The 26,091-nt window shown below is 41.8% G+C and overlaps 3 protein-coding genes across 8 annotated transcripts in view; 1 reads left to right on the top strand and 2 right to left on the bottom strand.

Annotated features, from left to right (window-relative positions):
- znf319b (zinc finger protein 319b) overlaps positions 1-3,727 on the bottom strand; it is a 9,674-nt gene extending 5,947 nt beyond the window's left edge. For both annotated transcript variants that reach the window (XM_021568571.3, XM_021568579.3), the window contains exon 1: positions 2,706-3,727. The gene's annotated coding sequence lies outside the window, so the exon portion shown is untranslated. The remainder of the gene's footprint in view (positions 1-2,705) is intronic.
- On the top strand, positions 3,117-26,091 carry LOC110493968 (U6 snRNA biogenesis 1). 4 transcript variants are annotated; one of them, XR_016487857.1, is made up of 9 exons: positions 3,502-3,772; positions 3,927-4,093; positions 4,208-4,391; positions 4,576-4,629; positions 4,754-4,859; positions 5,105-5,188; positions 11,358-11,520; positions 25,049-25,170; positions 25,349-26,091. XR_016487857.1 is itself a non-coding variant. In XM_021568604.3 (7 exons), the coding sequence occupies exons 1-7, from the start codon at positions 3,624-3,626 to the stop codon at positions 11,460-11,462; spliced, it is 864 nt and encodes a 287-aa protein (XP_021424279.1). In that variant the 5' UTR covers positions 3,117-3,623; the 3' UTR covers positions 11,463-13,680. The 4 variants fall into 4 exon arrangements, 2 of the variants coding, with proteins under 2 accessions (XP_021424279.1, XP_021424287.1); XR_016487855.1 differs by having other exon boundaries at positions 3,624-3,772; positions 3,912-4,093; XM_021568604.3 differs by lacking the exons at positions 25,049-25,170; positions 25,349-26,091 and having other exon boundaries at positions 3,117-3,772; positions 3,912-4,093; positions 11,358-13,680.
- Positions 12,137-20,973, bottom strand: pla2g15 (phospholipase A2, group XV). 2 transcript variants are annotated; one of them, XM_021568592.3, is made up of 6 exons: positions 20,554-20,973; positions 19,168-19,324; positions 18,190-18,308; positions 17,967-18,065; positions 13,295-13,519; positions 12,137-13,141 (listed from the first exon to the last, which is right to left on the bottom strand). In XM_021568592.3, exons 1-6 carry the CDS (start codon positions 20,702-20,704, stop codon positions 12,630-12,632), a joined length of 1,263 nt encoding a protein of 420 aa, XP_021424267.1. In that variant the 5' UTR covers positions 20,705-20,973; the 3' UTR covers positions 12,137-12,629. The 2 variants fall into 2 exon arrangements, with proteins under 2 accessions (XP_021424267.1, XP_090061165.1); XM_090205039.1 differs by having other exon boundaries at positions 12,137-13,519; positions 20,554-20,939.

Raw genomic sequence — 26,091 nt, 5'->3', positions numbered from 1 at the left:
ACTTCAGAGGAAGCAGGTCAGAAGACAACACTGCTACGACTATATGGGCAATTCCACGTAACAGAGTGAGGCTGGCACTCACTTTTTCACTTTAAAATGTATGCCAAGCAAAAAAAAAAATGTATTGCAAAGTTGAACAAACAGACTCCCGAGTGATGGTCTAAGAAACTGCATCGCAGTGCTAGAGACGTCACTACAGACCCGGGTTCGATCCTGGGCTGTATCACAACCGGCCGTGATCATGAGTCCCATAGGGCGGTGCACAATTGGCCCAGCATCGTCCGAGTTAGGGGAGAGTTTGGCCGTCATTGTAAATAAGAATTTGTTCTTAACTGACTTGCCTAGTTAAATATGTAGTCTACTTTTAACAATTGCCACTGAAAATGTTACTAAAACACATTTATTTGAGGAACAGTGCACAAAATACCCCATAATGACAAAGTGAAAAAAAAAATGTGGGCAAAAAAACTAACAGAAATACCTTATTTAAATAAGTATTCAGACATTTTGCTAAGAGAATAAAAAATTGAGCTCTGATGCATCTTGTTTCCATTGATTATCCTTGAGATGTTTCTACAACTTGATTGGAGTCTATCTGAGGTAAATTCAATTGACTGGACATGATTAGGAAAGGCACAGACCTGTCTATATAAGGTCCCAGGGTTGACGGTGCATGTCAGAGCAAAAACCAAGCCATGAGGTTGAAGGAATTGTCTGTACAGCTCCGAGACAGAATTGTGTCGAAGAACAGATCTGGGGAAAGGTACCAAAAAAAAGTGTAGCATTGAAAGTCCAAGAACACACTGGCTTCCATCATTCTAAAATGGAACAAATATGGAACCACCAAGACTCTTCCTAGATCTGGCCACCACTTGCCAAACTGAGCAATCTGGGGAGAAGGGCCTTGGTCAGGGAGGTGACCAAGAACCCAATGGTTCCTCTGGCAGAGCTCCAGAGTTCCTCTGTGGAGATGGGAGAACCTTCCGGAAGGGCAACCATCTCTGCAGCACTCCACCAATCAGGCCTGTATGTAGATTGAACCCTTTGGCCTGAAAGCCAAGCGTCACATCTGGAGGAAACCTGGCACCATCCATACGGGAAAGGTGAACAGAGCAAAGCACAGAGAGATCTTTGATGAAAGCCTGCTCAGGACCTTAGAATGGTGTGAAGGTTCACCTGCCAACAGGACAAAGACCCTAAGCACACAGTCAAGACAATGTAGGCGTGCCTTCGGGAACAAGTCTCTGAATGTCTTTGAGTGGCCCAGCCAGAGCCCACACTTGAACCCTCTGGAGAGACCTGAAAATAGCTGTGCAGCGACGCTCCCCATCCAACCTGACAGAATTTGAGAGGATCTGCAGAGAAGAATGGGGGAAAGTCCACAAATACAGTTGTGCCAAGCTAGTACCCAAGAAGACTTGAGGCTGTAATTGCTGCCAAAGGTTTCAACATAGTACTGAGTAAAGGGTCTGAATACTTATGTAAATGTGATTTCCCTTTTCAACTTGTAATACATTTGCAAAAATGTTTAAAAACAGCTTTGTCATTATGGGGTATTGTGTGTAGATTGTTATTTTCCAAATACATTTTAGAATAAGGCTATAACGGAAAATAACGGAAAACAAAATGTGGAAAAAGTCAAGGGGTCTGAATACTTTCCGAATGCAACTGTATGTAGGTTTTTGGTAACAGAATGAATAGACACTAGGCAATATTTAAGGTAAATAATGTGTCAAACTAAATATTAATTGGCAGGAGCCTTTACTTTAACATTCATGTGTTGTGATGTATTTCTAACCCCTTTTAAGACTTTTTCCTAGTAGATGTTTTTTAAGACCCCTTTTCTATCTGTGTGACCAAAGCTTTTGCTTATTCCTAAATACATTTTTAGGATGGAAAATGGTTGAAAAACATATCTATGCCTCCATTTCCCCAAAACATACTCTTAGCTTTCGTTTAACACCAAATGTGATATGCTCCTATAAACTTCACATGTTGGTGCTCATGGGTTTTACACAGAAATTGCCCTATCCATCCATCAGATTAAAGCTCTAGAGGGATAGGCTACATCAGTTCCGTTTACCTGCCTAATGATCCATCACTACAAACACACTAAAATATATCCAAACAAATGCCCTCATTTCAGACCTATTATAAGGAGGCAGACAATATCTAAACTGGTGAGTCCGAGTACCAGTCTATTTTTTCAACATTCTATCTGGTCAGCAGAACGCCACTACCCTTTCCAGAATGGGTCAATCATATTGGTTTGGGGTGATCAACGAGCTGTCTGTGTTGGCAGGCTTTCGGTGACGACTATTTGACCCATCCGTTTCTCTGCCATCCCATTTGAAGAAATCCTTCACCCCCATCCCCCCATGATTGCAGTATTGGTTGTATGCAAATCATCCACAGCGTGAACACAATCAATACGCATCCATTGGGGGTGTTCATGCAGTAACGCAAACCTAGCTAACTACGCCATTTGCCACAAAAGGGAGAAAAGTATACGGCCCATCATTTTTACAGTGGCGGGCGACAGTCTGTCTCAGATTGCAGCAGCATAAATCTGTATGGCGAGGTAGCTAGTTAGCATTTGCTAATGCTGGGCTCGGAAAATATTTGGTTATTGATGTCGTTAGCTAACTGATCTACAGAAGTAGGATACTTGTGACATATTGAGGACAGTATTACTGGTAACATACCTTTAACGTTTCACTGAAAGTTCTTTGTAGCGTCTGGCAATTTTTTCAGAAATGGAAAATGATTTGTAGGCCGTAGAATCTGTTCCTTCATCTCCGCAGCCTCGGCCTGACGAAGCTGTGGCGCGGCGGGTTTCCACAAGAGCCACTCCGGGTCCGACTAATTCAGAGCTTTTGTGTCGTTCCAAATGACCGCACTACATTTCTAATATTCTATTCAGCCCAGAGGGGTAACTTCCTTAACACCCTGTCAATGTGTGATAGCTAGGCCAGGGCCATTCTCCTCCCGTTTAAAAAGGCGAGAGTATTTGGAATAAAACGTTAGCTAGCTAACTGGCTAGCCTCAGAGATCCTGCCCAGGCACGGGAACATGAATGATCCAAGTTTTAATTGGCATGCTCACAACATATACCCGGAACCTGCAACGAATAGCGTTTATCTTTCGTCAATGAGTATAACTATGCATTACAGTAATACACTTGTGAATTTTCACAAATAATGTTATTTGATTTTAAGTAAGGGTGTGTGGCTGCTTTGCTATGCTATCTAGAAGATCATGCTGCTATAAAGGGAGGATGTTTCAAATAATCACTTCTGACAAGACAATCATATTGAATTTGACATACTCCACATAAGTAGCTAATTAAATGATACTAACATTAAGTAAATTATGATTAAATATAGGCTACTGTCAAAATTAATTATGTACGATATGTCACTGAATATGGAACCTATTTGAACGTTCTTGTTTCAGGGGGACATAAATTACCCCCAACAACTGTGTTTTTCTCGGAAGAATATCGCAAGCCATTCGTTAGTCAACGTTTCTGTAACTTCACTGCACATTTTTTTTTAAATTGATTTTAGACACGAATCAAGAAACTTGATATAAGGATTGATGTATGACCTTAATTTAGAAGAATGTTAGTCAGTTATAGTAGCAGCTCTGAAGAGGAGACAGAACATTTACGATTAGGAGGGAATGTAACAAAAAGGAAGCAAAGTTGGCACAAAGATGACAACTCATTGAGGAAGAAGCACAAATCAGAAGAGCACACCCTCAATGCAAGGTAACTTCCTTTCCCAAATATTGTTTCAACTGTTCTCTATCGTCAGCTAGATAGGCTATGACATCTCCCAAACGAGTATGTCTCATTGTTATAAGTTGATTTGTTCCTTGATTGATATCTTTAATCACATCTCAGTAAGTGTATCTGTGAATAGGGAGCAGGATGACTCCAAGTCGAGACTGCCTGTTCCTGGCAGTGTGCTGGACATGTTCACGGAGGAAGATGAGGACCCACTGACTGACGACAGCATGCAACATGGTGGACGGATTCGCTCCTTCAAACACGAGAGGGGAAACTGGGCAACTTACGTGTACTTTCCATGTAAACGCCTTATCTTCAGAGCTGCATACATTCACACACACAATGTTTTTGTCTTGAAGGATTGCTTGCTGTCGGTTTTAACATCCTGCCACTTCTTCTTATTTCCTTCCTTAGACATCCCAGAGGAAGGGTTCTTGGAGCTGCTTGATGAGATGACTGAAGTAGCAGCATCCCACAGCTTCTCCCTCACTCATACAGATGAGTTTCACCTCAGTTTATCTAAGACAGTGGTTCTGAGGCATCACTGGATCCAGCCTTTCATACAGTCCCTCAGAACAGGCTTGACACACAGCAGGAGGTCTGCTATTCTTCTCAGTACACCGAGCTATTATGTTTAGTCCCTTTGTTTATGTGGAAGTGGAGTTACTATTCTCTGTTATATTTTGGTTAGAGGATGCATGTCACCAGAAGTACGCAGGCAGCAAACAAATACTATGCTAAATAGTCTGGATGAGGTAAAATGATTATGATCTTGTTTATAGGTTCATTTGTTTGGCTGAGAAGCTGAAGGTCTACTCTAATGATGAGAGAACCAGGTACAGTAGGATCTCTTGTCACGATCATTGACAGCATGAATGAAGAAGTGCATTCTAAAGTGCTTAGACTTATGGTTTATTTTGCAGCTAGTCTTATGGTCTAGTCTTCTGCTCTCCCCGACAGGATGTTCCTGGCTATGGAAGTCTCCACAGGACAGGCTCAGCTACTAGAGCTTGTGAAAGCAGTGGACAGCACTATGGAGGAGTTCAACCTTGACACGTTTTACAAGGTCTGAACACAAAACAATTTAGCGTATTAAAAATACACTACTGATTTCCAACCCATCACTGTTCTATCTCTCTCACAATTCTTATGACATCTCTCAAATATCTGTTAGGTGCATTGACATAGGATTTGGTCACTGCAGGAGCACGTTTCAGACACTAGTGGCACTGTTGAGCAAGGAATTGATAAACAAATAAACAGTATTGCATAAGATGAAGAGTGAATACTGAACTTTCACTTTTCTTCTAGAATCCTTCCTTCCATATAAGTCTGGCCTGGTGTGTTGGTGACTGCACTGAACACATTCGCAAAAAGTGTCTGCAGGAGTTGCAGGTATGACCTCTTCCTATATGTTTATTCTGTCCATGTATCAGTTTAATTTGGTAATCTCATCAATTAATAACATCTATGGCTGTTTCCTCCACCTGTGGCTTTGAGAGGACTTGATAGATGCAAACCATATGGCAGAAACTAGACGAAGTTAGCCTGTTGATCTCATCGGCTATCTAATCCTATCGGGAATGAAACAGCCCCAGTGTCTCACTCAGAGCCTAAAGCCTGGCCTGCGTTCAGCATGAAAAAATGTAATGCAACATTAAATTAAACTGTGCTGTTCTGAATGACAATTTGAGAAACGTAGAGGAGTTGGTTTGTGGGTTCAAAATACACTGCTGCCCTATAAATACAGCTCCAATCCAGATGTGTTGGTCATTACTGAGACGTGGTTAAGAAAGAGTGTTTTGAACACTGTTAACCTTTCTGGTTATAACATTTTTTGGCAAGACTGATCTTCCAAAGGTGGTGGTGTGGCAATTTTTTACCAAGGACCACCTTCAGTGCTCGGTTGTCTCCACCAAGTCTGTCTCCAAACAATTTTGATTTGCTGGTTTTAAGCATTTAACTTTCAAATAGCTCTTTGTTGACTGTTGCTGGGTGTTATCGTCCACCATCAGCACCTGATCAGCAGTCTGAATTTGTCGTGCTAGGTGACCTAAACTGGGACATGCTTAAACCACCTGACCAAGTCCTAAGGCAATGGGACTCCGTAACTCTTTCTCAGATTATTACCAATCCCACAAGGTATGACTCCAAACACCCAGAAAAGTCTACTCTCCTTGACGTTATCCTCACAAATAATCCTGATAGGAATCAGTCTGGTGTTCTCTGTAATGACCTTAGTGATCACTGTTTTCCAGCCTGTGTTCGTAATGGCTGCTCAGTGAAACGACCTGTTCTGATTTGCTAAAAAACTTGAATGAGCAAGGCTTCCTTCATGACCTGGCCTCTAAATTGGTATAGAATCAGCTTGATCCCCTCTGTGGAAGACACTTGGACTTTATTTTTTGATGGTTTCAGTGGTATTGTTAACAAACATGCCTCCGTAAAGAAAATGAGAATTAAAAACAGGTTCAGTCCCTCGTTCAACCGTGATCTGGCAGAGTTGCTCCACCTCAAGAATTCCATTTGGTGAAAGGCTCGGCACACGCATGCTCAGGCTGACTGGCTCTCGATCAGGCAAATGAGAAATAAGTGCTCTCAGGCTATCCGGAAGGCCAAAGTTAGTTACTTTAAGGAGCAGTTCTCCCTCTATGGGTCTAACCCCAAGAAGTTCTGGAAAACGGCCATGCCTCCTTGCCCGTCCAACATTTCCTCATCTCCCAACCCTTCTAATGCAACTAGGCCGATGCTCCTCCCTCTTTTTTTCCCCCCGCTACAAAGTTTCTCCTTGCAGGCGGTCACTGAGTCCGAGGTGCTAAAGGAGCTCCTTAAACTTGACCCCCAAAAAACATCTGGTTCAGATAGTTTAGACCCTTTCTTCTTCAAGGTTGCTGCCCCTATCATCGCCAAACCTACAGTGCCTTGCGAAAGTATTCGGCCCCCTTGAACTTTGCGACCTTTTGCCACATTTCAGGCTTCAAACATAAAGATATAAAACTATATTTTTTTTGAGAAGAATCAACAACAATCATGAAGTGGAACGACATTTATTGGATATTTCAAACTTTTTTAACAAATCAAAAACTGAAAAATTGGGCGTGCAAAATTATTCAGCCCCTTTACTTTCAGTGCAGCAAACTCTCTCCAGAAGTTCAGTGAGGATCTCTGAATGATCCAATGTTGACCTAAATGACTAATGATGATAAATACAATCCACCTATGTGTAATCAAGTCTCCGTATAAATGCACCTGCACTGTGATAGTCTCAGAGGTCCGTTAAAAGCGCAGAGAGCATCATGAAGAACAAGGAACACACCAGGCAGGTCCGAGATACTGTTGTGAAGAAGTTTAAAGCCGGATTTGGATACAAAAAGATTTCCCAAGCTTTAAACATCCAAAGGAGCACTGTGCAAGCGATAATATTGAAATGGAAGGAGTATCAGACCACTGCAAATCTACCAAGACCTGGCCGTCCCTCTAAACTTTCAGCTCATACAAGGAGAAGACTGATCAGAGATGCAGCCAAGAGGCCCATGATCACTCTGGATGAACTGCAGAGATCTACAGCTGAGGTGGGAGACTCTGTGCATAGGACAACAATCAGTCGTATATTGCACAAATCTGGCCTTTATGGAAGAGTGGCAAGAAGAAAGCCATTTCTTAAAGATATCCATAAAAAGTGTTGTTTAAAGTTTGCCACAAGCCACCCGGGAGACACACCAAACATGTGGAAGAAGGTGCTCTGGTCAGATGAAACCAAAATTGAACTTTTTGGCAACAATGCAAGACGTTATGTTTGGCGTAAAAGCAACACAGCTCATCACCTTGAACACACCATCCCCACTGTCAAACATGGTGGTGGCAGCATCATGGTTTGGGCCTGCTTTTCTTCAGCAGGGACAGGGAAGATGGTTAAAATTGATGGGAAGATGGATGGAACCAAATACAGGACCATTCTGGAAGAAAACCTGATGGAGTCTGCAAAAGACCTGAGACTGGGACGGAGATTTGTCTTCCAACAAGACAATGATCCAAAACATAAAGCTAAATCTACAATGGAATGGTTAAAAAATAAACATATCCAGGTGTTAGAATGGCCAAGTCAAAGTCCAGACCTGAATCCAATCGAGAATCTGTGGAAAGAACTGGAAACTGCTGTTCACAAATGCTCTCCATCCAACCTCACTGAGCTCGAGCTGTTTTGCAAGGAGGAATGGGAAAAAAATTCAGTCTCTCGATGTGCAAAACTGATAGACATACCCCAAGCGACTTACAGCTGTAATCGCAGCAAAAGGTGGCGCTACAAAGTATTAATTTAAGAGGGCTTTCTTGATGTCTATAGTATTCTCTCTGGTATGTAATCTGGTTTCTGCTTAGGTTATGGATGTCACTGCAACCTTACAGGTCCTAAATTATGTCACCCTTGATTCTAAGCAATGTTGTGCTGCTATTTTTATTGACTTGGCCAAAGCTTTTGATAAGGTAGACCATTCCATTCTTGTGAGCCAACTAAGGAGTATTGGTGTCTGAGGGGCCTATGGCCTGGTTTGCTAACTACCTCTCTCAAAGAATGCAGCGTATAAAGACAGAACATCTGCTGTCTCAGCCACTGCCTGTCACCAAGGGAGTACGCCAAGGCTCGATCCTAGGCCCCATGCTCTTCTCAATTTACAACAACATCGCTCAGGCAGTAGGAAGCTCTCCCATCCATGTACAGTGCCTTGCAAAAGTATTCATCCTCCTTGGCATTTTTCCTATTTTGTTGCATTACAACCTGTAATTTAAATATATTTTTATTTCGATTTCATATAATGGACATACACAAAATATTCCAAATTGGTGAAGTGAAAAAAATTCTGGAGAAAAAAAAAATTGAAAAGTGATGTGTGCATATGTATTCACCCCCTTTGCTAAGAAGCCCCTAAATAAGATATGGTGCAACCAGTTACCTTCAGAAGTCACATAATTAGTTAAAGTCCACCTGTGTGCAATCTGTGTCACATGATCTCAGTATATATATACACACCTGTTCTGAAAGGCCCCAGAATCTGCAACACCATTAAGCAAGGGGCACCACCAAGCAAGGGTCACCATGAAAAGCAAGAGTCACCATGAAGACCAGGAGCTCTCCAAACAGGTCAGGGACAAAGTTGTGGAGAAGTACAGATCAGGGTTGGGTTATAAAAAAATATCAGAAACTTTGAACATCCCACGGAGCACCATTTTAAATCCATTATTAAAAAAATGGAATTAATATGGCACCACAACAAACCTGCCAAGATTGGGCCGCCCACCAAATCTCATGGACCAGGCAAGGAGGGCATTAATCAGAGAGGCAACAAAGAGACCAAAGATAACCATGAAGGAGCTGCAAAGCTCCACAGCAGAGATTGGAGTATCTGTCCATAGGACCACTTTAAGCCGTACACTCCACAGAACTGGACTTTACGGAAGAGTGACTAGAAAAAAGCCATTGCATAAAGAAAAAAATAAGCGAACATGTTTTGTGTTCACCAAAAGGCATGTGGGAGACTCCCCAAACATATGGAAGAAGGTACTCTGGTCAGAAATTTCGCTTTTTGGCCATCAAGGAAAACGCTACGTCTGATGCAAACCCAACACCTCTCATCACCCCGATAACACCATCCCCACAGTGAAGCATGGTGGTGGCAGCATCATGCTGTGGGGATGTTTTTCATCAGCAGGGACTGGGAAACTGGTCCAAATTGAAGGAATGATGGATGGCGCTAAATACAGGGAAATTCTTAAGGGAATCCTGTTTGTCTTCCAGAGATTTGACACTGGGACGGATGTTCACCTTCCAGCAGGACAATGACCCTAAGCATACTGCTAAAGCAACACCTAAGTGGTTTAAGGGAAAACATTTAAATGTGTTGGAATGGCCTAGTCAAAGCTCAGACCTCAATCCAATTGAGAATCTGGTATGATTTAAAGATTGTTGTACACCAGCGGAACCCATCCGACTTGAAGGAGCCGGAGCAGTTTTGCCTTCAAGAATGGGCAAAAATCCCAGTGGCTAGATGTGCCAAGCTTATAGTGACACACCAAGATATTTGCAGCTGTAATTGCTGCTAAAGGTGGCTCTACAAAGTATTGACTTTGAGGGGGTGAATAGTTATGCACACAAGTTTTTTTTTTTTTTGTCTTGTTTCACAAGAAAAAATATTTTGCTTCTTCAAAGTGGTAGGCATGTTGTGTAAATCAAATGAAACAAACCCCCAAAACATCTATTTTAATTCCAGGTTGTAAGGCAACAAAATAGGAAAAATGCCTAAGGGGGTGAATACTTTTGCAAGCCACTGTATATGCAGATGATAGTCTTATACTCAGCTGGCCCCTCCCCAGATTTTGTGTTAAACGCTCTACAACAAATCATTCTCAGTGTCCAACAAGCATTCTCTGTCCATATCCTTGTTCTGAACACCACCAAAATAAAGGTAATGTGGTTTGGTAAGAAGAATTCCCCTCTCCCCACCGGTGTGATTACTACCTCTGAGGGTTTAAAGCTTGAGGTAGTCACCTACAAGTACTTGGGAGTATGGCTAGACGGTACACTGTACTTCTCTCAGCACATATCAAAGCTGCAGGCTAAGGTTAAATCTAGACTTGGTTCCCTCTATTGTAATCGCTCCTTTTTCATCCCAGCTGCCAAGCTAACCCTGATTCAGATGACCATCCTACCCATGCTAGATTACGGAGACGTATTTTATAGATTGGCAGGTAAGGGTGCTCTAGAGCGGCTAAATGTTCTTTACCATTCGGCCATCAGATTTGCCACCAATGCTCCTTTATAGGACACATCACTGCACTATATACTGCTCTGTAAACTGGATCTGTACATCCATCGCAAGACCCATTTGTTGATGCTTGTTTATAAAGCCCTCTTAGGCCTCACTCCCCCCTATCTGAGATATCTACTGCAGCCCTCATCCTCCACAAACAACACCTGTTCTGCCAGTCACATTCTGTTAAAGGTCCCCAAAGCACACATACCTGGGTCACTCCTCTTTTCAGTTCACTACAGCTAGCGACTGGAACAAGCTGCAAAAAACACTCAAACTGGACAGTTATCTCCATCTCTTCATTCAAAGACTCAATCATGGACACTTACTGAAAGTTGTTGCTGCTTTGCGCGATGTATTGTTTTTGTGCTGTTGTCTTTGCCCAATGTTTGTACCATATTTTGTGTTGCTAACATGTGCTGCTGCCATGTGTTATCATGTGTTGCTGCCGTGCTGTTGTCATCGAAGGTCTCTATGTAGTGGTGTCTCTTGTCGTGATGTTTTGTCCTATTATTTTAAATCCAAGCCCCCGTTACAAGTAAGAATTTGTTCTTAACTGACTTGCCTAGTTAAATAATAAATATTAAATACATCACTCATTGCTTCAAGCCACACCCACCAAACGGAGCAAACGTACCTCAGTGTCTGTTTTAAGAATGTTGAAAGTTTTGGGGAAATGTGTCATTCAGTACAAGCTGTTATGCCACGTAGTGAACGCTCAATTTAACTGAATGCACCCATTGTGTTCTCTCGCCCATCAGGGTCTGGTCGACTCCCATGAGGATGGACCCTTTCTCTTGAGGCTGGATTGTCAAGAGCTGCGTTGTAAGGCTGGGAACAAGACCTTTTCCATTCCACTACACTGACAAAACCAGTTGTCATTCAGTCTAATGTTGGATACCTCAACAGTAAAATGTGAAAAAAGTATGTATTTTTAAATGAGTGAATCAAATCACCTTTCAATCTAGAAAACGGCAGTGATGCGATATTGATCAAGCAACTTCCTTTGAAGGTTGCGCATATCTTCGTACGTGAGGCTTGTTTTGCTAAAACATGTGTTCAAGCATTTCTGCTACAGTTCCTGTATGACAAGACACTGACCCTAGACCTGAGATTAAGAGTATTTCAAATACTTATTGACCTATGACAGTTGTCAGCTAAAGCTTTAATCTGTTCCATTAATCTTCACAGCCCTTAATCCATTCTTTATAAAGAGCTCGACTTGATGTGAACTAGTAGGATAGACCCGTTAAGCTTTTATTTAAGAGAGGATGGAATAATCCAAAAATTATAATCCAGACGATAAGATGCAATGACTAGAATTGATGAATACAGAAACCCTGATTAAGTGTTGCATGTTGATATGATAGTAGATGTTAAGACCGAGGGAAAGAGGTAGTTTGTTTTTGCCAGACTCTAGGCGCTCTGCAGGCACGCTCCACAGCAGATGTGAGAAGAGACTAGGGAAGAGGAATCTATGATGAGGCTAATAGAGTGTCACCCCTTCTTACTTTAATAACAAAGAGCTCACACAGAAGGCTGGCTTAATGCAATGTTTAACATTATATTTTACTTAATCGTCACAACACACGATAGTTCCAGCAATATATTGTTCAAGTCCAACCATAGCGCAATGGCATAGTTACAATCAAGGTGATCAGACCACGTCTTCCTGTCCTGTAAGCAATCCAGCATTGACAACAAGACCCTGATTTTATTAATTCATCAGCTTACTGCTGCTAATTCACCTAGTAAACTGTTACAACCTGGAAATCTGAGTTAATTGGGGAAAGACCTTTACAAATATTATCAATTAACATAGTACAAATTTGGAAAAACAGCAAATGTCTGCTGAGGGGATCATTTAAAATAGGATAAAACATTCAGTGCCGTCATCAATTCCTCCTCAGGCTCTGAGACCGTCATGTGTCCAAATGCCTATCAGTTCTCTCTTTGTACTATCCCCGTTCTTTATCTTTGTGAATTTGTCACTTAAGACAGCAAGACGAGGGGCAGTAGTTGGTTAAGTTTGCTCAAGGGCCAAAGAGCACAGTCTTGATGTAGGTTACTGTGGTAAAGTTGCGCAACATGGCCACATGCTCATTCCCCTCCAGTTCAAACATATGGACAGGCTGTGTCTGGTGGCCTATCCAACGCTTGCACTGGGTGGCACTCAGCAGGTTGACCGTCCCATCCCCATCTCCGAGAATCAGTGTGGGGTCTGTATCAGGAAAGATAGTGTAGAGAAAACCCTCTGCTGTGGCCACTCCGCTGCCATAAAGACAGTGTATGGCCACCCCAGGGGGCTCTAGTGCACTGACCAGTGGTTCAGTGTCTTGACGCATCTCCCAGCCATCTTCAAAGTCGATATCCTTGAAGAAGCGTTGGTAGTCCTTCACTGTGTAGTTGGTGGTGGGTGTTTGGATTAGCACCTTGTCAGCAGGCCAGGAATGTGCGTATGGGAACAGCCATGTGGTTGAGACCGCAGAGCGCTGCTGTGAGCGGATCTCTAGTGAACTGATGACTGGGATACGGTTATTATCACCTGCAAGGAAAGAGACATTATAATCCAATGCAATAGTGTAGATATAAAATACATGGTTGCTAAACATTAAATAGTATGCAGCCCACGGTAACTTTACTATTGTGGTTCTGACACCTATGTAATTAATGCAGAAAAGCATATGCAAACGCTTACCAGAAGCCACAACTCTCAGGGTTTTAGCCACACCAGCCCAAGGTGCACCCAGGGACACAAAGGCCTTGATGTAGCGATCCTTCCAGGCCTGGGGTTGATGGTTCAGGAAATACAGGGTGTACATGTTCCCCATGCTGTGGGCTATCAGGACAACCGGACCCCTAGCCTTCACGGCCATCTCCTCAATCATATGTTGCAGTCTCAAAAAGTAGGCTTTGTTCTCATCTGTTAAAAATGGGGGAAAACATGCATGAGACTGATCATTCCAAACTACTGCAATTAAATATTGTTATTAGAACAAAAATATAAAACGCAACGTGTAATGTGTTGGTTCCATGTTTCATGAGCTGAAATAAAACATCACAAATGTTCCATATGCACAAAAAGCTAATCTCTCATTTGTGCACAAATTTGTTTACATCCCTGTTAGTGAGCATTTATCATTTGCCAAGATAATCCATCCACCTGACAGGTGTGGTATAACAAGAAACTGATTAAACAGCATGATCATTACACAGGTGCACCTTCTGCTGGGGACAATAAAAGGCCACTCAAACATTTTGAGGGAGTGTGCAATTGGCATGATGACTGCAGGAATGTCCACCAGAGCTGTTGCCAGAGAATTTCATGTTAATTTCTCTACCATAAGTCGCCTCCAACGTTATTTTAGACGAGAATTTTGCAATATGTCCAACCGGCCACACAACCGCAGACCACGAATAACCAAGCCAGCCCAGGACCTCCACATCTGGCTTCTTTACCTGTGGGATCATGAGACTAGCCACCTGGACAGCTGATGAAATTGAAGACTATTTCTGTCTGTAATAAAGCCCTTTTGTAGGGAACAATTGGCTGGGCCTGGCTCCCCAGTGGGTAGGCCTTGCTCCGAAATGGGTGAGCCTATGGCCTGTGCCCCTGCCCAGTCATGTGAGATCCATAGATGAGGGCCTAATTAATTGATTTCAATTGACTAATTTCCTTATATGAACTGTAACTCAGTAAAGTCATGGGAAAATTGTTGCATTTATATTTTTGTTCAGTATATATTCAATACACTATAAAGGTCTTAACACCCATCTTTCCCTTTCCTCTTAAATGTCGCTCATAATGACTGGACCGAAGTCAGGTAATAAATCTTACAATAGAAGGCTAAAAACAACCTGACAACGAAGACTATCAACCTATAGTCGATGTCTGCGCCCCCGCAAAAATCTAATTAGTGTAATGATAAAAAAATATGTCTGTTTTAAGCTACAGATGTCAGCCTAACGCATCTGCAATGGAAGAGCTACAGCGGTGTTTGTCAGACCAGATCCCGAAAAATATCTGTAGTGTCCGAACAGGTTTTGGGTACAAACTAATATGACCACTCTTATGGCAAGATGACTCACGAACATGTACTCTTTTTTGCTCTACAACCCTTACAAGTGCTGTAGTGTACCGGGCCAAACCATTTTTATGGAAGTGAATAAGGCATTTCCACATTCCCAAAAATATATACAGTACCAGTCAAAAGTTTGACACCTACTCATTCAAGGGTTTCTTTATTTGTACTACTTTCTACATTGTAGAATTGTGAAAACTGAAATAACACATATGGAATCATGTAGTAAACCCCCCCCCCCCAAAAAAAGTGTTAAACAAATCTAAATATAATTTATATTCTTCAAAGTAGCCACCCTTTGGCCTTCGACAGCTTTGCACACTATTGGTATTCTCTCAACCAGCTTAATGAGGTAGTCACCTGGAATGCATTTCAATTAACAGATTGTTAAAAGTTCATTTGTGGAATTTCTTAAAACCTTTAGTGATTCCCCATCCCGCGTGCGGGAGCGTAATCATCGACTGACACTAATTAGCATAACGCAACGGACATAAATATTCCTAGAAAATATTCCTATTCATGAAAATCACAAGTGAAATATATTGAGACACAGCTTAGCCTTTTGTTAATCACCCTGTCATCTCAGATTTTCAAAATATGCTTTACAGCCAAAGCTAGACAAGCATTTGTGTAAGTTTATCGATAGCCTAGCATAGCATTTTGTCCAGCTAGCAGCAGGTAACTTGGTCACGGAAATCAGAAAAGCAATCAAATTAAATAGTTTACCTTTGATGAGCTTCGGATGTTTTCACTCACGAGACTCCCAGTTAGATAGCCAATGTTCCTTTTTTCCAAAAATATTATTTTTGTAGGCGAAATAGCTCCGTTTGTTCTTCACGTTTGGCTGAGAAATCGCCCGGAAATTGCAGTCACGAAAACGCCTAAAAATATTCCAAATTAGCTCCATAATAGCGACAGAAACATGACAAACGTTGTTTATAATCAATCCTCAAGGTGTTCTTCAAATATCTATTCGATAATATATCCACCGGGACAATTGGTTTTTCAGTAGGGCCGATTGGAAAGAATGGCTACCTTTGTATTTTACGCGAGAATCACTCTGGGAGCCATCAGGTGACCAGTTGTGCAATGTAGCCGCTTATGGGTATTCTTCAACATAAATGCGTAAAACTACGTCACAATGCTGTAGACACCTTGGGGAATACAGAGAAAAAGTAATCTGGTTGATAGCCCATTCACTGCTCAATTGGAACGCATTGGAACGCAGAGCTTTCAAAAGATGAGTCACTTCCGGATTGGATTTTTCTCAGGCTTTCGCCTGCAATATCAGTTCTGTTATACTCACAGACAATATTTTTACAGTTTTGGAAACTTTAGAGTGTTTTCTATCCTAAGCTGTCAATTATATGCATATTCTAGCATCTTATCCTGACAAAATATCCCGTTTACTACAGGAACGTTATTTTTCCAAAAATTAAAATACTGCCCCCAAGTCACGAAAGGTTTTAACTTAATGTGTTTGAGCCAATCAGGTGAGTTAAGACAAGGGAGGGTTTTCTAATGATCAATTGACCTTTTAAAATGATATTTGGATTAGCTAACACAATCTGTCATTGGAACAGAGTGATGGTTGTTGATGGGCCTCTGTACACCTATGTAGATATTCCATTAAAATAATGCATTTTCCAGCTACAATAGTCATTTACAACATTAATATCTACACTGTACTTCTTATCAATTTGATGTAATTTTAATGGGACAAAAAAATATATTCTAAGTGACCCCAAACTTTTGAACGGAAGAGTTTGTAAAATATATATTTTATTCCTACAGGGGTCCTATAATTCAAAATAAAATAGCTAAATGATCCTCGGTATGACCGTCTTAAAACAATTCCATATGTTAGCTTAGTAGAAACCCAGCCCCGGACCCGTAGACTCTAGTCTAGGGCATTTAAAACTCTTACAACTTCTTTGGGATAGGCGTCCCGTCAACAGGACAGTTGTAAATCATGCAGCGCCTTGTCACAATCACAGATTTTAGAGAAACAACAACAAATGTTCTCACTGCGATAGCTTTGATAAATTCACCTCTGAAGGTGAAATGTGTACTTACATTCTGAATTCTTGCTCTGATTTTTCATCCAAAGGGTCCCAGAGATAACATGAAGTGTCGTTTTGTCAGATAAAATCATTTTTCATATCCTAAAAAGGTCCATATAGCATGCACGATCGATTTTGCATTTCCACTCGTTCAATTTGCAAAGAACGGAATCTGTGAAAATCTAACCCTAAACATTGTTTCAACCAGTCAAATCATGTTCGTATTTATTCCTCAGAGATCCTAGAACATAAACCAGACTTCACTATATCATTAGGGGTGTGGTATATCCTATAGGACACCGAATTTGGTCAGAGAGCGACGCCTTCATGGCACGCCGATGACTCGAGCGGTCTTCATTTGATCGACTGTAACTTTGTTAAATTAGCACCAATCAGGGTCAAACAAAGTTAGCTAGATAGCCAATGAGCTTGGCTTTACGGGAGTATCTGGAAACCCTGTGTCTGTGGCAAAATGTAGCTGCTAACCTTGTGCGACAGCAAGCCTTTCCTTTTGGACAAAAATTAAGAATATGGAGAGTTGTGAAAACTGGGTGTTTTGCAATTGTTGAACTTATAATATGGCTACTAATACTGGAAAAGCTCAATCAACGCACATACACTGCTGCCATCTTATGGACACCATCAGAATTACAACCAGAGTGATGGCTAGAACTGTGACCTTTCTGTTGCATTTCAAAGATGGTGGTAAAAAAAACAAACATTTTTTTCCCTTTGTATTTCCTTCTACCAGATCTGTTGTTATATTCTCCTACATTTCCATAAACTTCAAAGTGTTTCCTTTCAAATGGTACCAAGAATATGCATATCCTTGCTTCAGGGCCTGAGCTACAGGCAGTTAGATTTGGGTATGTCATTTTAGGCAAAAATTGAAGAAAAAAAAGGGAGCCATCCCTATAACCTACAAGATCCAGAGCCTGCTGGTTCTCTGTTCTACCTGATAATTAATTTCACCCACCTGTTGTCCAAGGTCTAAATGAGTCCCTGATTAGAGGGGACCAATGAAAAAAAAGCAGTGGGACTGGCTTCGAGGTCCAGAGTTGAGTTTGAGAGTTCTAGGGGGTGTCAATAACATTGCTAGCTCCTTGCAAGGACATACAATCCATCCAAAGACCAAGCTCTGTTCATCAGACCACAAATGTTTCTTTGACAGACATGCATCTACATTAAAATGTGTGTGTAAGAAAATGAAAAGAGACTGACTTACTTGGAGCTTTACGCCAGTCATACGGAGCTCCTCGAACATCGTCATCTCTGGTGTATCCCCACTCCACCAGTGCCTGCACTATGTTGAAGAAATACACACCTGCAACAAAAACAATAGTAGCTCACTTAAACCCACACACAAGCAAAGACTGACATACTTGCACACTATTAGGGAGACTGTTGAATAGATACTTTAGGCACGCTAGGGTGATGGGTCCACTCACCAACATCGCCCTTGCTAGGGTCAAGGTATTCCAGAGGGAAGGTCTGTCCAAAGCCAGGCACTCTGACATCTACCCCCGGAGGTGCTTCTGTCTGCCTTGTTGTACGGTTATAAATCAGTCTAATGCAGACAGACATCCCAGAATATTAGAAAAGTTCAAGATGGACTCAGCGATATGATGTGGATGCAGGAAAAACAGCATAGTGGGTCAATTTCCAAAACTACTAAGAGCGTTGACGCGCAAGGCTCAACTTCTCTGCCGTGTTTAGTCCCGTGGCTAGCGTGCTGTAATAGCATGACAGAAACCCTTGCACAGGCACAGATACTGTGAGAGCAAAGGGTTGCATCTCACTCAATATCTGCAGTGTTGCTCATGGCAGTCATTTAGCTGAGTCTACCTTTAATTACAATGACATTACAGTTTACAATATAAGTATTGTGAAGATGATATGGGATAGAATTGGAAACTTTCACTTCTTCCCTTAATTCATGAGCTGTTCCTGGAATAAAGCCACAGCACAATGACATGTAGTTACTTGGTTAGCGACCCATCTGGAAGCACCTGTTTGAATGATTTTTCAGTAGAATTTCTGCATTTCAAGAGGAACTAGTCCTAATCGGGGTTGAAAAGAAAGACCCAACTGGTTGTGAACTATGGCTTCACTATTAAATGAACTATACGCTCTGAGACCGACTAATTGTTGAAAACATATTGATTACAAAGGGGATTCAAAGGTCAGAAGATAACCTATTCAACCTAGGCTACAGAAAAACAGATCTCTAGAAAAACAGATCCCTCTCTCTCATGCCTACCCTGCCAGCTACGTAATAGTATTACAATTATTTTATTATTAATGTCAAGTTGCCAGTAGAGATGCTGACAGTAGCTTTATACAGAGCTCATACTAAATCAGATACCCCCAACCCCTCCTGGCACCAATCACCCTATTTTCCACCTCACACAACACTAAGCACTGACCTTATGTTGTCAATCCAGCAGTCAATGGCCACCGGCACCATCAGTTCCAGGTTGAGCCATAATGTGAAGTAGGCGTCAGTCTTTTTGTAGCAGATGTAGTGAACCACGCTGGGCTTGTCCAGCTTGGCCTCCAGCTGGTTCCCCAGGTCCCCAGGAACTGTGGGACAAGACAATATGATGAGGATGGCCAATCAAAGACATTATCAATTTAGAGTGTGATAAAGGTGATCAGTTGCCATTTATTAGCCCAATGTACTAGAAAAACCACTGAGTGTACCTCCCCTCTTTTCCTACCAGCCCCCCCCCCCCCCCCCCCATTAAACCCCATTTCTTGAACTATTTGAGACAAACTCATGGTTGGGGGGAGGGGGGGGGGGGGGTAATGTAGAGATTAGTGGTCAATCACTGAAAACCTGCCAGATTAAAATTTCAACATGTGAGTCTGTGATTACATACAACCCTTTGTGACCCTGAGTCAACCACAAGTTAAAAGCTGAAACCAGAAAGGAAACCCTAGGGCAGCATTTCCCAAACTCAGTCCTTGGGACCCCAAGAGGTGCACGTTTTGGTTTATGCCCCATTACTACACAGTTGATTAAAACAATCAAAGCTTGATGATTTGTATCAGCTGTGCAGTGCTAGGGCAAAAACCCGAAACGTGAACGGATTTTGAGAAACACTGACCTAGGGAAAACTTTACTGACTGCCATCACATGCATGTAGACTTACAAACACTGCTAGGGTACCGTTAAATGTTGTAACTTGCCAAACTCTAGATATGACAGTGAGACAACCTTAGTTGAAACATACAAATCATACTACTAATTTCTAGGCTGCTATAATTATTTTCATGATTAACTGTATAACTGAGCATAATTAAAATGGTGATAGGACTGATCATTTTCTGTTCTCAATGACAGAAAACAGAATTACTACAATGTGGTTACATTTCTGTTACATAGTAACAGCAGCTAGATAGACCGGTCGCTAGAGACATTGTAGCGCATGGGAAACAAAATGTCCAAGTCAAATTAAGTTCAATTTCAAACAATTGGAGACAGATGCTACATTGTAATGTTGGAGACAACAATGTAGCCTTATTAAGCATGCATCGACCAACAACAGTTTAGTTGATTTGTATATTAGCTCGTTTTTTTTTATCCCCTGTATGTAATGAAATAATGCACGGTTCAACTCGGGATCATCTAATATATATATATATATATATATATATTGAGAAACATGATGCATGAGTTTTTTTTGGACGCACGAGTTTATTCTAACTAGCCTTGTTCGCTGTCTGACCATCTGTTTCACAATAATGAACAGCTGAAAATAGAAGAGCTAGCTATCGTTATACATCAAGGATAAACAATGACCACTTACTTAGAACTACTGGAGGTTTTTCCGATCGACATGCATTGCCCGGGAGACATTTCTCAAATGTTCTGCCTTTGATGTATGGTACCAAAATCAACAACAAACACAGCTGGAAGAGCGCTGGGCTAGTCAACCCACAGGATACCATTTCTCCCATTCACTCATAACACTAGTCCCCCACCCTGGAAAAGTTGGCTTGAGATTCGCTATTCGCCAGACATTCGGACCTCCAAACTTCAATAGCTGGCGAACGATTTGAGCTACACACCTCAGATTGGTCCCTTTTGTGAAGGACAAAGGGTTTACATTGCACAAGTCTTATTTTCCCGATTCTGACCCGAGTTAAGTAATCACATGGCAATTGTGGAGACAGCCTGGCACCCCGTCAATGCAACTAGTTAGGGATCTTCAACAAAGTGCATGATCACAATATTCACATTTCAATAGCTCTTACACCAAGTGACTTAGCAACCTAATATCTTCTTCTTCTATGATATAATACTGTTTGCAACAATTGAATGTGCATTATCTTTTTACATTTTTTTTAATTTCACCTTTATTTAACCAGGTAGGCTAGTTGAGAACAAGTTCTCATTTGCAACTGGGACCTGGCCAAGATAAAGCATAGCAGTGTGAACAGACAACACAGAGTTACACATGGAGTAAACAACTAACAAGTCAACAACACAGTAGAAAAAAAGAGAGTCTATATACATTGTGTGCAAAAGGCATGAGGAGGTAGGCGAATAATTACAATTTTGCAGATTAACACTGGAGTGATAAATGATCAGATGGTCATGTACAGGTAGAGATATTGGTGTGCAAAAGAGCAGAAAAGTAAATAAATATAAACAGTATGGGGATGAGGTAGGTCAAATTGGGTGGGCTATTTACCGATAGACTATGTACAGCTGCAGCGATCGGTTAGCTGCTCAGATAGCAGATGTTTGAAGTTGGTGAGGGAGATAAAAGTCTCCAACTCCAACAGTGATTTTTGCAATTCGTTACAGTCACAGGCAGCAGAGAACTGGAACGAAAGGTGGCCAAATGAGGTGTTGGCTTTAGGGATGATCAGTGAGATACACCTGCTGGAGCGCGTGCTACGGGTGGGTGTTGCCATCGTGACCGGTGAACTGAGATAAGGCGGAGCTTTACCTAGCATGGACTTGTAGATGACCTGGAACCAGTGGGTCTAGCGACTAATATGTAGCGAGGGCCAGCCGACTAGAGCATACAGGTCGCAGTGGTGGGTGGTATAAGGTGCTTTAGTAACAAAACGGATGGCACTGTGATAAACTGCATCCAGTTTGCTGAGTAGAGTATTGGAAGCTATTTTGTAGATGACATCGCCGAAGTCGAGGATCGGTAGGATAGTCAGTTTTACTAGGGTAAGTTTGGCGGCGTGAGTGAAGGAGGCTTTGTTGCGGAATAGAAAGCCGATTCTAGATTTGATTTTAGATTGGAGATGTTTGATATGAGTCTGGAAGAAGAGTTTACAGTCTAGCCAGACATCTAGGTACTAGATGCTAGTCGGGCGTGCGGGTGCAGGCAGCGAACGGTTGAAAAGCATGCATTTGAGTCTTATGGATTATGCCACCTACTGTGCTAGTGGATAATAAGGATCCCAAAAAAGAAATAATGTGGATGCATTTTTTTTGAAAATATCATACAAACTATTAAACTATTTTTTTACTAAACAAAATCAACCTGCTTTTCTCTAACAAAAAACAAAACAAATTATAATCAGGTCCCTACACAGGCTCAGAAGACTCCTGTGAGGGCAGGACATTTCCAAGCAACAATTGTCCTGTGAGGGCAGGACATTTCCAAGCAACAATTGTCCTTGCAGTGCTTCTGCCATGAAGTCTTGGAGCCCCCAAAACTTCTTGGCTGCAGATATAATGATGTCCAGCTTCTTGGACACTGCTGTACAATTAATCACTGTGGCCAGAAATGCATCCACCTCCATATCTTCTTCAACACTGTGGCCTCTAGCCCCTTCGACTCTCTTCATCTCCTCCACATAGGAGATCTGCTGAACAGCCCTGATCCTTGACACCTCAACCGCTTTCACCCTAACAGGGCAACTCAAGGAACTCTGGAGTAAGATCCCCACCGCAGTTGCAACATTTTCCATTCAAAATTCTTCAATACCATATTTCTCCCATCTCCAAACATTTGACACATGACCATATATTTTACAATTCCCACACTGTAGTGGTTTGGACAAAAATACTCTCACAGCATACCTCACATAGCCAAGCTTCACATGTTCACATGTAGAATCTCCCTAAACAACAATAGTAGCGATAGGCTTTTCTCCTTCCTTCCATTTACCATACAGGTCAAGTGACGTGTACTGACCACTTTCTGAAAAAGGTACTCGTCATCTACAGTATATCTAACGAGACTCCAGCTATAACTCCTTTGGCAGGCGCCCTGCTCCGTAGATCAACACAGGTTACTTCTGATGTGGCAATTTAGCCAGATCCAGTGCACGCTTCTTCTATTCTTCATTTATTTTTTATTTCACCTTTATCTAACCAAGTAGGCAAGTTGAGAACAAGTTCTCATTTACAATTGCGACCTGGCCAAGATAAAGCAAAGCAGTTCAACACATACAACGACACAGAGTTCCACATGGAGTAAAACAAACATACAGTCAATAATACAGTAGAAACAAGTCTATATACGATGTGAGCAAATGAGGTGAGATAAGGGAGGTAAAGGCAAAAAAAAGTCCATGGTGGCAAAGTAAATACAATATAGCAAGTAAAACACTGGAATGGTAGATTTGCAGTGGAAGAATGTGCAAAGTATAAATAAAAATAATGGGGTGCAAAGGAGCAAAATAAATAAATAAAACTAAATAAATACAGTAGGGAAAGAGGTAGTTGTTTGGGCTAAATTATAGGTGGTCTATGTACAGGTGCAGTAATCTGTGAGCTGCTCTGACAGCTGGTGCTTAAAGCTAGTGAGGGAGATAAGTGTTTCCTGTTTCAGAGATTTTCATCAACACAATTAACCAAAACAAGGCCACATCTAGTCACCTTGATTGAATCCACCTTTCCCACTGCTCTCTTCACAGCCCTTGATAGTAAAAATGGATTTCCCAATTTACCTCCTTGTCCAAAAAACGCAGTCCAATAACAAATGCATTATTGGACCAGTCCGTCATAGGTACCTCTCCTCCACCTCCTGGAAACCCATTTTCTCTGTCCACCAACCTCATTTCAGCTGTCCATTATCCCTCATACAGAGAGGCATGTTGCATACCCTTTAGTTTTCTCATAAAGTTATTCCTACATTTAAAATATATCAATTACATTTCAACAGCTCCTTGATCACATGACCTAGACACCTCAAACCAACTTTGGAATGTTCAGTGGGTAGGGACACCCTCTTTGGTTTTCTGATTTTAATTTACATTTTCCTTTACCTTAATTTATGAATGACATGTTTTACTTAGAATTTCAATAGCTACTTCATCACATGACCTAGGCACCTTAAACCAACTTTCTATTGTTCACAGGCTCCGGAAACACATTGTACACCCTTTGGTTGTCCTATAAAGCGCTTACAACATTTTTATAGAAATATAAACAAATTGAGAATTTCCGTAGCTTTTCAACCATGTGATTTACCAATCTAATTTCAACTGTCCATTTTCCTTATCTAGAGAGGCATGTTGCCCACCCTTTAATTTTCTCATAAAATGATTCCTACATGTTTTAAATATATGTATGTTTACAAAAAAATACTTCAAATTCAATAGCTCCTTGATCACATGACCTAGACACCTTAAACCAACTTTGGCATGTTCAGAGGGTAGGGACACACTTTGCACACGCTTTGGTTTTTTGAATAATTCATTTTTTCCCCCTTGCCTTAATTTATAAGTAAAATTCTTGATTTAGAATTTCAATAGCTACTGGATCACATGATCTAGGCACCTTAAACCAACGTTGTATTGTTCACAGGGTAGGGATACACATTACACATCATTTGATTTTCCCATAAAGCACTTACACAATTTTATGTCAATATTTGAAAATGTTCAAATGTAATAGCTCTTCAACCACGTGACAAAGCAATCTCATTTCAACTGTCCATTATTCCTTATATAGAGAGGCAGGTTGCACACCTTTTACTTTTCTCATAAAATGATTCCTATTCTTTTTTTAATGTTTATTATTTATCAACCACTTTTTGCCAATCTGCTCTGACTTCAAAATATCCAGAGTCGCTCCCCTCCTCAAGAAACCAACACTCGAACCCTCTGACATCAAAAAACTACTGGCCGGTATCCCTTCTTGCTTTTCTTTCCAAAACACTTGAGCGTGCTGTCTCTGGCCAACTCTCTCGCTATCTCTCTCAGAACGATCTTCTTGACCCTAACCAGTCAAGACGGGCTACTCAACTTAGACTGTTTTCCTTTGTGTCACAGAGACTCTCCGCACTGCCATAGCTGACTCTCTCTCCTCTGTTCTCATTATCCTAGATCTGTCCGCTGCCTTTGACACTGTGAACCATCAGATCCTCCTCTCCACCCTCTTAGGGCTGGGCGCCTCAGGCTCTGGACACTCTTGAATTGCATCCTACCCTGCAGGGCACTCCTACCAGGTGACGTGGAGAGGATCTGTCTGCACCAACTACTCTCACTACTGGTGTCCCCCAGGGCTCGGTTCTAGGCCCTATCCTCTTCACTCACAGCTCTGTCATATCCACACATGGTCTCTCCTAACATTGCTATGTGGATGACACTCAACTACTTTTCTCCTTCCCCCCTTCTGACATCCAGGTTGGCGACACACATCTCTGCATGCCTGGCTGATATCTCAGCTTGGATGTCGGCCCAACACCTCAAGCTCAACCTCAACAAGACGGAGCTGCTGTTCCTCCCGGGTAAGGCCTGCCAGCTCTCCATCACAGTTGACAAATCCACGGTGTCCCCCTGCCAGAGTGCAAAGAACCTTGGCGTGACCGTGGACAACACCCTGTCGTTCTATGCAAACATCAAAGCAGTGACTCGCTCCTGCAAGTTCATGCTCTACAACATCCGTAGAGTACGACCCTACCTCATACAGAAAGCAGCGCAGGTCCTAATCCAAGCACTCCCGTCTGGACTACTGCAACTCACTGTTGGCTGGGCTCCCTGCTTGTGGCATCAAACCCCTGCAACTTATCTAGAAGGCCTTAGCCTGCCTGGTATTCAGCCTTACCAAATTCTCCCATGCACCCCACTCCCCAATGGTGGTACCAGCATTCCCCTTAATCTAGGACAGCAGAGTCCCTGCCCATCAATTGAAAAAACATCTGAAACCCTACCTCTTCAAAAATTATCTTAAATAATCCCCCCTCCCCGCACCCCCTCCCTTTGTGATCTAGCACTCGCAATTGACCCCCCCCCCCCCTTCGTAACACTCGCACTTTATCAAAACAGTTATCCATCAATAACTGTTTTGAGAAATCAGAATGTTCATTGATATAAAAAAAATGGGTCTATTCCCGCCAGTTAAATCATGGGACACATTTATCATGACA

Source organism: Oncorhynchus mykiss, chromosome 2 (assembly GCF_057628025.1).
Source record: "Oncorhynchus mykiss isolate SJ-2025 chromosome 2, ASM5762802v1, whole genome shotgun sequence".
In the NCBI taxonomy this organism is placed as follows: domain Eukaryota; kingdom Metazoa; phylum Chordata; class Actinopteri; order Salmoniformes; family Salmonidae; genus Oncorhynchus; species Oncorhynchus mykiss.
Note: the sequence above shows the minus strand (reverse complement) of the source record. Positions and strands in the feature narration are given on the sequence as shown.

Bases quoted from the DNA above. Each gene is read 5' to 3' on its own strand.
- LOC110493968 (XM_021568604.3), top strand. From the start codon at position 3,624: ATGTTAGTCAGTTATAGTAGCAGCTCTGAAGAGGAGACAGAACATTTA. The intron at 4,094-4,207 runs GTAAACGCCTTA...TTCCTTCCTTAG, and splicing joins AACTTACGTGTACTTTCCAT to ACATCCCAGAGGAAGGGTTC. The intron at 5,189-11,357 runs GTATGACCTCTT...CTCGCCCATCAG, and splicing joins AGTGTCTGCAGGAGTTGCAG to GGTCTGGTCGACTCCCATGA.
- pla2g15 (XM_090205039.1), bottom strand. From the start codon at position 20,704: ATGGGAGAAATGGTATCCTGTGGGTTGACTAGCCCAGCGCTCTTCCAG. The intron at 18,066-18,189 runs GTGAGTGGACCC...TTTTTGTTGCAG, and splicing joins CCCTAGCAAGGGCGATGTTG to GTGTGTATTTCTTCAACATA. The intron at 13,520-17,966 runs GTAAGTCAGTCT...CATTTTTAACAG, and splicing joins TGACTGGCGTAAAGCTCCAA to ATGAGAACAAAGCCTACTTT.